The sequence below is a fragment of the Ambystoma mexicanum genome, chromosome 7q (assembly GCF_040938575.1).
Source record: "Ambystoma mexicanum isolate Mex_15411 chromosome 7q, UKY_AmexF1_1, whole genome shotgun sequence".
Classification (NCBI taxonomy): Eukaryota; Metazoa; Chordata; class Amphibia; order Caudata; family Ambystomatidae; genus Ambystoma; species Ambystoma mexicanum.
Genome location: NC_090941.1, coordinates 609,295,135 through 609,307,788, shown reverse-complemented (window position 1 = coordinate 609,307,788; position 12,654 = coordinate 609,295,135). Strand labels below are relative to the sequence as shown.

Here is a 12,654-nt window from a genome sequence, read left to right as displayed (position 1 = left end):
GTGTGCTTCGCCAGCCCGGTGGATCAGCGGTTGTCGCCACGTGGTCTCGCTCCGGGGGAATTCTCCAGTCCCCGGGGCTGCGTATGTGCTGTTAGGTTCGCGGTGCCTGCAAAGTTCGCCAATAGACGGGGCCGCGTGGGCTCTAGCGGCTCACCCCCAGCCCTCCACCTCTCCCCCGGGCTGTCTTGCTCGCCGTCGCCACTGGGAGCAGGTCTCAGGCGGGGACACTCACCCGCGCCTCCCAGCCGCACCAGCACTTCTCCGTCGGTGGCGCGCAGGTTTGCCTCACACGTTGGGCCACTTGGGAGGTATGTCCCTCGTTCTCGAGTAGCAGCGCTGTCGGCCCAACTGAGTGGATACGCGCCCCGCACTCACATCCGCACGGGTACGCTGTAGTCCGCCAGTTGGGAGGGAAACCGCCGGAGCCTCACTGGGACCGCACTCTTCCTCCGATGTAGTATGTGGATCAGTAACAGGCTGGGTTCCGTTGCAGCGCGGCCTCACTGCTCCGCTTCAGGGCGTTCGTCCGTGCGCGCCGGCGGCCATTTTGGAGGCTGGATGTCATACACCTCCAAACTTCTTGTGGTCGTTTCTCTTGAAATTGGCTGCGGTTTCCTCTGCTCTACACCTCGTTTGTGCCCAAGGGTGTCCGACACCACACGGAGGTGTTATCAGCTCTTATGTCGTCGAATTTCAGGCGATTTTACGAGGATGTTTGTTTGCGGTCGCGGGAGCCGAGGAGACCTACGTCTTTCTCATCCCACGGCTAGCCACGCCCCCCTTCATAGGGCATTTCTAATGTGCTGAAATAGCAGACCATGCTGCTAGAAGAGATTTTGCAGATATATAATTATTCCCAGTTTTATGTGAATATGTAGATTTCCCCTCAACCCCTAACAAGCACTCCATAGGTGTATGGGTTAAGTGTAAACAAGTAATGTATGGGTTAGTGTAAACAAGTAAACACACACAGCAGAAAGGACTGCATCCAAGTATCTCACCAACTTAGAGCAGGGCCATTAAACATGGAGAAAAGCACTGGAACCTGCTATAAAGCACAGATGGATCAATTTTACACACACAGGAATGTGTTGAAAAACAGGATTTTATCAATGGCTTGTTAGCATGAAATGAAATGATATTTTATTTATATCTTGCTCGTACACAAGTGTTTCAGAACGTGACCAGGCAAAGGGAGGGGAACAAGGGAGAACAAAAACAATGATCTTACTAGGCTCAGTGACATTGAGAAAGCGCAAGTACATGGGAAAGGCAAGGGGGGAAGTGCATGGAAGGGGGAGAGGTGGAAAGTGCGGAACAAAAGAGAACAGAATAAATAAATAAGTAAAATAGATGAATAAATAATGATGGTAGTGCAGCAAGCAAGCGGAAAGTGATAGATTAAGCAGGGTTTATCTGATAAGTGCAGAAGAGAAGTGGGTGGGGGACTGTATGGGTACAGATACAGACCTTAGTACAACGGAGGGTGGCAGGGTGAGCACGTACATGGACCCGAAGAACAGAGGGTGGCCAGGTGCATGATGCCGACAGAAAACAGATCAGAAGGAGGGAAGGGGGCAAAGGCAGAGGCGAAGAGGAAGGTCTTGCGTTGCTTCCGGAACCGGAGATAGTTTTTCCTGAAGTTTCAAGGTGGCAGGGAGGCTGTTCCAAAGGGAGGCCCCAGCCGAAGACAGATCAACCGCCAGCTTGTTTCTTTGAAATAAACGCACCATGTTACTTCAAGGTCTTTTTTTAAAATGAAAAATGACCAACAACAAAAACATTGATATATTCCCCTTAGGTTCCCAAGAGTTTTAGTAGCTCTCCAATTGGGGACCCTTCCTAAGGTACATTGGCAATTCCAAGTCACTCAAAGCTTTGGAGGTTGGGAGTCCTTTGACAATGTCCCCTGCTCGATGCTAGTTGAGCTCACACCAACTGCAAGAGTTAGGGTCTCAGGCGGTATGGGGAAGATGCTCTGCCCCCCCCCCTCCCCACAACACCTGGGTGCTGGGGCAGTGGACCACCACATGGTTCATGCTGCCACTACTGCCCCTTTAAAATATCAGACCCAGAGTATTGTAAGGAAATCTGCAGGCCATATTAGCCAGACCCACATTATCTGAACCCTGACTGATGGCGACAACAAGCAGAACCCTAGCAAAATAGAACCAACTACATACATGTTGAGACTTGGCATGTACCATCCAGAGCACATTTGTGACTATGGCAGATCCAAGATGGCAGAACAGCATTCAAGAGGCTCCGTTAACATTGGGAGGAAGTCGGGCAAAGTTGAATTAGTGGCAACCGGGCGTGTGAAGCCCAGATGGCCTAGACTACAAGCCGTCTCGGGGAGACAGAAGGAACAGAAGTGGCATTTGCCTGTGCCACTGATCCTTCCTCACAATATCAGATTTTAACAATATCTTTATTCTACAAATCTACTCTTTAGACATAGGTTTGAGGACAGCCCTTCCCAGGGATATAATGGGATAGAACAGCCTATTCTTGTTAAACCATACTCCTGAGAACTCAATAATTTGACCCTAGAACTATAATGTCTTGGCATCAAGTGGTCAATAGAAGCTCTAACATACTACTTAAGTGGAAGGAAGTTTGTTCTAGTAATACACCTAGTGCGGAAAGCCTGAAATAAAGAAACCCATTCATGGGTCATGGATTGGTTCCGGACCATACACCTTTACTGTAGGGGGAAATCAACAAGCAAACAGACTACTTTATAGTTGCTACCTCAGACACATAAAAGGGGTGTTCAAAAGGAGATGGGGAAGTATGTGACCATGTCCCCTGTCTGACCCTTAAGGTGTGTGAGCGGGTGGAGCCTCTTGGGGGGGCTGGACCCCACTATCTGTTTCATGATGTAGAATGTGGGGGCATTATGTGGAGGATCTCTTGCCTGCTACCACAATACTAATGGCTGGGGAAGAAGACAGCAGCATGGTTCATGCTGCCGCTACTGACTCTTTTAGAAATCAGATACAGATTATTGTAAAGGAATCCCTGGGTCCTGTAAGCCCAGGCATCCGGTCTTTGACGCACAGTAATAACACTCAGAGGTTTACTAGTGTAGAATCAACCAGAGACCTGTTCTGTGCAACCATGGAGTGCAGAGAAGACACAGGTTCTGCTGGCTGTGTTCAGTTCTTGACATGTTTGGGGCCTTAACTGCATTGTGTTCCTAGGAAACGGAAGCCAAGGAATCACCGGCTCAACCCTCCAGAGAGATATTGCTGGACTCCCGATGTGTAAGCAAGTCATCGTACCCAGTAAGTAGTGTGTTTCTGTTTATTACATGTTTCTGTCTGAAAAGGGGTCAGCATGGGTGTTAGACAACTAAAGATGTTTCCTCAGCTCTACAACATCTGTAGTCCCTATGTAGGCAGAGATTATAGGTTTCACAGGGGCCCTCCACCTATCCCAGGAGTCTTCGTCCCCAAAGGGGGAGTCACTCCCAGTGAGGTCTCACTTGCCCAATCCCCTAGGGGAGGGTCTTGCAGAGCGGGCTTACCTCGTTTGACTCAATTGGGGTGGCTCCCCCCTTTGGGAGAAGGGACGAATTTCCCAGAGTCGTCACATGAGCAAACAAGAAATCCTCCCATGAGATGCCATAGCTGGAGTCATGAAAGAGTTCAAAGACTTTCCCTGGGCACCACCAACCAAATGAAGGGAAACAAATCATCTTTTTGTCAAGGCAGCCTTGATGGCACTGGGCTTGGAACCCTAATGCTTCATTGCCGCGTCGCTGCAGCAGTGAAGGTTATAAACACCGAAGGGCTCAGCAGAGCACATCCATCAGCTGTGAGAGTTAGAGGAGAAAGAGTAAAGATGTTGGACTGGCCACTTATCAGACTTTTCTTGGGCCCAGTGACCGTTCCTTGTTAAAGGTCTGCAGCATGGCAGAGTGGCCCTAGGATCTCCCATGCACCCTCTCTGAGCCCAGCGCCATGCAGCAGGTGATGCCACCAAGTTTTGAATCCATAAATTGCAAAACAATTCTGCCTGATGTGAAGTTACTCATGACGGCATGCAGAATTCAAATCAGAAAAGCGGCACCACTGTAGTCAGTTCAAATTAAGACAGGGGAAAAAGAAGAAACTACAGTGGTGAAGCTAAAAATAAGGTCCAGTGTATGGCCCGCAGCATGAATGGACCACTGAGACAAGCTAGTTAATACCAATAGTTTCGACAGGAACAATAAAAGAGGCGGCAGTGGGAAGGCAGCATCACAGAAGGAAGTGTCAGAGTGGGGTGAACAATATGGCATGGTAATTACGAAACTGCATGAAGAGAAACTCTGAAGACAAAAGCCAGTGATTCACTGTATTGGTCTATCAAGTTGGAATAGATGAATGTCTGCTTGCTCAAAGTTTTTTGTGCTTTGTCCGTTTTCTTCCAGCAAAGATTCTCGTCACTGAGTCACTCTGCTTACATCTGGATAGTTCAAAGGCGCAATCAGGGAAGGCTAATCCTTTGTTTAGCACTGGAAAGGAGAGAGAAGCAGCACCTCAACTCTGACACTTGCAATCTACCTGCTTGGTTGAAAAACCCGTTCGGAGCCGAGATTCCTCTTAAATCCTAATCAAATAGGATTTACGTATAAATCTATGTTATTGTACCTACTCTGTATATTCTTTCTTTATTGCAAAATTGTAAATTATCTCTGTATTCCCTCCTCATGTATATTATTTCATTGTGTACTTCTCTGTACTGTAACCAAATTCTTGCAAGCGCCCAGATGCCTGAAAATGAAACATATATTATAGACTAAATACATTATGTAAATTAGGTCATCACTTTTGCAATACTCTCCGAGAAATATTTTTTTTTAAATCTCATCTGTCTGTTACAAAACTATTAAACGTATTTGCATTTTTATATGGTAGTGTGCAGCAAATTAGCCATTGTGCTTACCTTGATATCTTGCTTTCTCTTGTGCAATGAGTTAGATCTGTTTTCTGCTTCTTCGAAGAGTCATTTGCTACAGAGGTCTACAAAAATGAAATACAAAGTCAATTAGCCTCAGCCGTTACATCATGAAGGCAATGCAGAATGCAGTAGCTGTAAATATGGCTTCATCACCCCCAGAACACCAATATAACTTTGCTTCATACTCTCCTTGAAGGTTCAATTACGAAACCTCATCAACAATGGTCACATTTCTCACCTTAATCGTAGGTGCCCACAAAGTTAGGGCCCCATAACAAAGTGAAGGAGCTCTATATGTGTAGATGATCGTTAACTCTTTAAGATGAACAACAAAAAATCAAGCAAGATCCCCCCCACCCCCCACAACAGGCTGTCCACTTATCCAACAGTACTACGGGCTCAATACCAATGTAGTAAGCAAACATAACCAGAAGCCAAAATTCCAGGAGCAATTGTGGGAAGGCAGGCAGTAGCAATGAACAGGTGAACCCAGAGCAACAAAAACTACCAGTTTAAGGCAAGCAATACGTTCTCATTGCTAGATCCTCTCTTCTTATAACACCTTTCCCCATCCTACCACATCGAATATTCAACCACTTTACCCCTCTCCCCCTTTTCCGACACAAACACTTTCTTACACCACGAAAGACAACAGACTAACACCAGAGCCGTTTACCTGGCATGTCCCAACACAAGGGTCCGGCAAAGTCAGGCAATTTATCAGAATCACACACACCTGATGGTCCTTTCCCTTCTGCACAGGGATAAAAGGTGGAGCATGAGAGCACAATACGAGCAAGGCAGACCGCACGACGAGATAGATATCCAAACATGGCAGTTCAAGAGGAGGAGAAAGGCGGTGAGAACGAAGGGGCGACAAGGAGAGAAGCAAACTTGCCCTTTCCGAACCTGACCCGCGAAGCCTGCGCACAAGGGATAGTAAGACTGCGAACAATAGCCAGTGTGTGTTGAGGCAGATGTCAACGATATACGGAGCACTCCTACACTGATAATCAGGACAGGGAAAGATGCTTGCTACCATGGTACCATCCCTGATTCCAGAGAAAAGAAAAGCCAAGCGGTTTATCACAGCCGGTGAGTTGAGGGGAGAACCGATAAGAACCCAAACTGTGTTGAACGAAAGTTGCAAATGGCAAATGAAGGAAAGTTCAAAGAACTGTTAATACATTAGGGGAAAACCAGCTGCAGAGGGATCCGGCACCACAAGGGTGTTTACTCGAGGCACTCTGGGTGATCTCCTTTTTGTTGAAACTACCGATACCAGAAGGCATTAGGAGAGCCGCAAGGAAAAGCTCAAAGTGGTCTAGCAAAATCCTTTGTACAGTCGTAAGTCTTTGACCGACAAACCATTGGAAAGCTAAGAGAGATGAATCCCGGAAAGTGAGAAAGCAAAGAGAACATTGTGTTGACACGAGTGAACCCGACATGTGTTGACACGAGTGAACCCGACAGTGAATTGTTCAAAAAGACATTAAAACTTGTGAATGCAACAGCTGAAATCATTTGGAAAAAGCTGTAGTGAACCCGACAGAGGGAGGCTAACATTTGGGATGGGTCTGAGCCCGGAAGAGGGGGACCCATGGGAAAAGTCATCCCCCAACGTACATTGGAAAGGAACTTTTTGTTCGTTATTTTTTAACACATCAGCTCCTCATAGACAAGATATTTTTTGTAGAAAAGAGACTTACCCACCGAAGTGACTGATCCATGAGAATGGAACTGTCATCTAGTGCTGGGAAGCTTGAGAGGGGGCCATGCTGAGCAGTCCCGCCTTGTCCCGTGCACAAAGCGTGGGGAAGGGAGAGCCCTGGCTACCACATCATGACTTATCATTTGTGAACACTTATTTTTTTCTTGTGAATACCACCCCACACTATTTGTTTGTATCTAGTTGTAAGGAATTGCAATAGGTATTTTAGTCTGAGCCCTTTTATTTGACAAGACACCACTAGGACTCCCTTATTATTATTTGATGGCCGTAGCTTGCTCCCATCTTAGATTTAGGTTTAGATTAGGCCTTTTTCCAGCCTACCTTTACAGTTTAATAAACACCCTTTAACTGTTCCAACCTACCTTTACAATTTAATAAACACCCTTGAAATGTGATCACTGTCTGTCTTTACTGTTGCCACCATGAGTTCCTTACATCTAGAATCTGGAAGAGGAATATTCAAGGCAGGAACTTTAAATAGGACCCAGCTACACCTGACAATGAGAAGAATGTGGAGAAGGAGAGAGGAGAATTGCAGAAGCTGAAACTTGGTGTGACCAGCAGTAACACCGAGTACCAATCTGGGAGAGAAAACACAGCAACAGGCGAATCCGAATGATGAAAGGAGAAGCCTAGGTGCAGGCAGCTCACCGCTGAGAGAGAGAGCGGAAATGGTGCACCACAGAAAGAGACACAGGAAGGGTAAAATGCTTAACCGAGCGCACACGAAACCAGTACGCTGAAGCAGGTGGGAGCAAAGGAGCGCTGGAGGCAACTGCTAAACAAGTGGAGAATAAGATGGTTACCGGGTTGCCAGCACATGTGTACCACTCCATAGGAATAACAGAAACTGAAGGGAACCGAAGGGAAGGGAGGCCAGAAGTCATCAGTGAACCCAGAGAGCACAAGTGGGTTACCAGATATCCTAATAAAGTTAGTCGCTTTCTTGAAAACACGAGGGGCCAAAAGCAAAACTGCTAAAGAAATAAAAGGATTTGCAAAACAAGTCAAAAGTGGGTTATTGAACCACAGCCTTAAAGAGAAAGTAATGTGTGGTAAAGTCCTGGGAAGAAAGTACACCAGGTGAAGCTAAGTATTTGTATCACACGGTCCTGGTGGGAAGGTGTACCATGTGAAGAAAAAACTAAGTGTTTATGTAACGAGACCTGGCAGGAGAGTATACCAGGTGAAGGTCAATTGAGAAATAAGGTATAAAGAATCTCTACAAAGGTAATGCCCTTGGGATCCCTTCCGTGGGACGGCATTCGAGCAAATCCACGAGGACAATTGTATCTCTGAATACAGAACTTAAAAGGTATTGCTTATATTAACAAGAAAACCTACACAAGAAAGGCAGCTTATAAATGAACCAACCTTGACCATTTACTTCTAAGAATATATGTTAACTAGCAACAACACAATACTTCCTGATGACCCACTAGACACAGTGGTGAAACACATGTTGAGGTTTTATATCTATTCAGAGATTTGGAAACAACTTTATTTTTTCTCTTTAGGACAATGTAAAATACCCATGAGGACCCAATTAAAGAACTTTCAGTTTTTGAACACCCTACTGTTTCAAAATGTGCATTCTTTAAAGTCTGACAGTTTGGCGCAATCCTTATCTGCCCCCACACTTGTCTTTTCAAAATTACTGCAGAGTATTGGGCAGACACAATACTAGGGACACGATTGCTGACGACAATTTGCACCATAGCTCTCATCAAGTTATTCGCCTAGAGGTTGACCTTTGCCTGCACCCTTTCCTTTTATATGCCCTTGGGATTATGAACTGTTGTGAAAGTATATAAAGGAAAGGAAAGTCCTCAGGAAGAGACATACCCTCAGGATTTGCAACGTGTTAAAAGGTGAAGAGAAAGCCTGGGGAAGGGAACTGTTCCCCAAGAAAAGCAACGATACAAGGGGTAGAGAAATCATTTTGAATCATATTTTTTTTTTTAACTTGTGATATTGGAACAAGGAATCTGGGGAAGGAAGTTATTCTCTGGAACTTCGAACATTGTTCATTGGAACCCTTTTCTTTGGATCTGAACTTTTGGACACTTTTGAAAAGCAAGAGACAATGGGCCTCATTATAAGCTTGCCGGTCCGGTAACAACGGTACCGCTAACCTTGCCGGTACCATTGTTACCGGACCGGCAAACTATGAGGTCTGCTCGTGGGTGCCTTTCCACTCACCAGTTCTGTCCTGGTGGGCGTACCAGCACCCGCAAGCAGACCATGTTGGATACACCGGCAACATTCACGAATGGTGCCGGTGCATCCGGCCTCCCCATTCCCATTGAGTCCAATCGAACTCATATGGGAATGGGGAGCAATATTTTTCAGCGCCCGGGAATGGGCAATTACTGGGTCGCCGGGGCCGTAATGCCCCGGTAATTGGCCGTTGCCAGGCACCAGAAAAAAAATGATTCCGGCCGCAGCCGTGCCGGTTTTACTGGCACAGCTATCGCCGGTCTCATAATGAGGCCCAATATCCTTTACACTTTAGAGTTTATCTAATCTGTGAGGGTCAGAATAGAATTATGTGCACAGGACATACTTTTTGTTGGACATCTTGACACACCAGACAGACCCATTAGTTTTGATTGAGGTAGGGAAATTCCTCCTAGATTAGGGATAGCAAGGTATTTTCCAACCCCTGTTTGTTTTAATAAAAGTTTGTTGCAACAAACAGGACTCCTCGGTGTCCGGGTCTCATTGCTGGCTCCTCACAATATGCAAATGAATTATTAGGTTCAACACACACTTTACTTGCAACACACAATAAACAAACAAATGTGAAACATTTGCCATTTCATTTGATCCTGTTGAAAATCGGCACGTTGAACACATTGGGCCTCATTACACGGATGGCGCTAAGGGATTACCAGCACTGGTAAGGGCACTGGTGCCAGTAATCCCTTATACTAGGAGGTCCCTCAGCGGGTCCCATCCTTAACGTGTGGCCAGACCACACGTTAAGGAAGGGACCCGCTGAGGGACTTCAGGGCAAATAACGGTACCGCTAATAGCGGTACCGTTATTTGCTCCTTCCCCATTCCCATTGAGCCCCATTGGGGGCTCAAATGGGAATGGGGAAGGGCCTTGGTGAATGGGGAATTACCGCCCCGCCACCCTTGGAATGGGGCGGTAATTCCCCCATTCACCAAGGCGGACTCAGTAAAATACCGGCGGCAACCATGGCGCTAATAGCGCCATGGTTACCGCCGTCCGTGTAATGAGACCCATTTTATTTGCATTTTGTTATACAGAATACTCACAAAATTAAAAAAAAGAATGAGGTTTTAGTTCCTAAACACAATGGCTATAATTACGAGTTTGGCAGTAATATGGCAAATAATCTGTAAAACTCCACCTAACTGGATTATTGTTAACACCATTAGGTTCTGTGGAATTAGCATGGAATCACAAGGGATAGCACAGTGGTCTAAGTCCATATTTTTGCAGTCCACAGGAAAATTGTCTGAATAACTATGGGCCCGATTATGTGTTTGGCTGTAATCTGGTGATAAATCTACCGAATTATCGCCAAACTCAATTACCGTTACCACCATTTGGTCCTGTGCAGTTACCATGGGATTATAAATGGTGGTAATTCCCCATTTCTGGACGTAGGAAACCATGAGGATTTTGAAGGTAAAGTGGAGGATTTACCTCCAGCAACAAGCTGAAGGTAAATTTGCTAATTTTCCTCTGGAAATCGGCAGATTTACCACAGTAATTCCACTGGTGGTAAATCCGCCAGAAGAGCAAGTTACTTACCCATGGTAACATTCTTTCGACTGAATGTTCCTCCCACGTATTCCTCATCTTTGATACCCCAGTCTAATTGCAGCTTGCTTCGGAAATTATTTTTTCATAGAATCAAATTACTCTTTATTGATGTTGTGAAGAACAGCTTTGCCAAATTAAGGCCCCTCCCCTGACAGAGTCTAGGCAATAGAATCTACTGAAAGTGTGAAGAGATGACTAAGTAGCAGCTCTGCAGATGTCGTGCATGAGTACCCCTCTTTCAAGAGCCCGAAGAAGCAGCCACTCCTCTAGTGGAATGTGCCCTCAAACCATTGGGTGAGTCTGCGAGAGAGTAGTATTCAGTAATGCCCAGAACTATTGAACGTGAAATAGTTTGCTTGTGACAGCTAACCCCAATTTACGTCCTGAATAACCCTCAAACAGTTGGTCATCCTGTCTGATATTTGGCATCCTTGAAATATAGTAACTTAAGGACCTTCTTGACGCTAAACGGTACAGCCACTTCTCGTCTTTAGAAGGATGAGGCTGTGGATAAAAAGACGGTAGATGGCACTCTAAGGACTGAGAAATCCTAGTGGCTTTTTCGTAAAGCCCTCAAAACCCAGCTCTTTGCCTAAATTCCCCTCCTTTATCACCCATTTCAACTACCCCTTGACTCCCTACCTCAGTATGCTCAGAATGACTAATATGTATGCAACAACATCATTGTGCTACTAATGTATCCGTATGCATCTGTCCCTGCCATACTGTTCTGACTAATTGTGCCCCCTCCCCCCCTTAACTGTACCTGACTTGTATGTGCAACAGTGCCTCAATGCCTCTGGTTTGTATGTGTGTTTACAAATGAAATAAATAAAAAATAAATAAACTGACATCATTCTAGGAAGAAAGGATGAACGCACCCTCAACACTACTTTGTCCTTAAAAAAGGTTGTAAAAGGTGGAAGTAAGATCTCTCGGCGAACTCTTAAAGATGGAAAGTGCCGCTAAGTAGTCCTTGATTGTGGTCACCTGGAGCACTAAATGGGCTAAATAGAGTAAAAAATAAAGAACAATACAAACTTTACATGCAAAAGGGTCACATTTCTTCTCCCTACACCAACTGCGAAACCTGTTCCAACGGCAACGGTACAGGTACTTAGTTGCTGGCCCTTAGGCTGAAAGCAACACCTCCATCACGTCTTCCGGGAGATGCAATCTTTGTATCTCAACCTCTCAGAAACCAGGTGTACTTATTTATGTATGAAGAAGGAGATCCCCCATCCTGCGAGAGCAAGTCCTCTCTTTGTGGAAGATGAATTGAAGGGGAGATGGCCATTTCCAGAAGGTCTGGGTACCACGTTCCCCTGGCCCAATCCAGAGCAATGAGGATCCTGGATTTCACAAAATTCCTCAATCTCCTGATGACATGAGGAATGACGGGGACTGTCGGAACCTCCACTGTGTCCCCTAGAGCTACTCTTTGAGGAAATTCCCTGGCGAAGAACTGCTCCCACTTCCCATTAACACTGGTCGCAAACAGATCCACTTGAGGGATTTTCCAAAGGGTGAAGATCTCCAGAAGGACTTCCTGAGCTAATTCCCACTTGTGGGAAATTGTTCTCTGACTACTCAGAGCATCTGCTGCTGTGTATTCTTCTCTGGCAAGATGAACTGCCAGAAGAGAGATTCCTTTTTTAGTGCCCAGGACTGCACTGCCTCTCTGCACAGGACAGTGACACCAGACCCCCTCTCTTGTTGAGGCAGTGCATGGCCTCTGTGCTGTCCATCATTATCAGGGCATTTCTCTCCCGTATCGAGGGAAGGAAGGCCATCAGTGCTAGACTGATTGCCCTCAGCTCTAAAAGGTTGATGTGAAGTCTGTACTCCGACTGAGACCAGTGTCCGCTGACTGAAAGATCCTTCATGTTGGCTACCCATCCTGAAAAGGGAGTTGTCTGTCACAATTGTCATCGCTGGCCATAGTTGCCAAAAGGGTTATCCTCTCATTATATTCTTTTGGCAGCTTACCCTGCCCGTAAGCGGCTAATACGCGCCAGCGGGGAAGCTAAAGGGACCGAGGACCCTCAGTCTGCGGCCCAAGTAAAATCGGCCCAGGTATACTGATGAACAAGCCCCCAGAAGTCGCTCTCCTGAAGCCCAGGCCTCAGCGGCTGGGCCGTCCCGCATGACAACGCAGTGACAAAGCTAAG

At 46.1% G+C, this 12,654-nt stretch overlaps 1 protein-coding gene across 3 annotated transcripts in view; it reads right to left on the bottom strand.

The window, feature by feature from the left end:
- The window catches only part of CCDC169 (coiled-coil domain containing 169), a 474,842-nt gene that overhangs the window by 119,213 nt on the left and 342,975 nt on the right, over positions 1-12,654 (bottom strand). For all 3 annotated transcript variants that reach the window (XM_069640296.1, XM_069640294.1, XM_069640295.1), the window contains one exon: positions 4,936-5,012. In XM_069640296.1, coding sequence (XP_069496397.1) covers positions 4,936-5,012 — 77 coding nt within the window. The remainder of the gene's footprint in view (positions 1-4,935; positions 5,013-12,654) is intronic.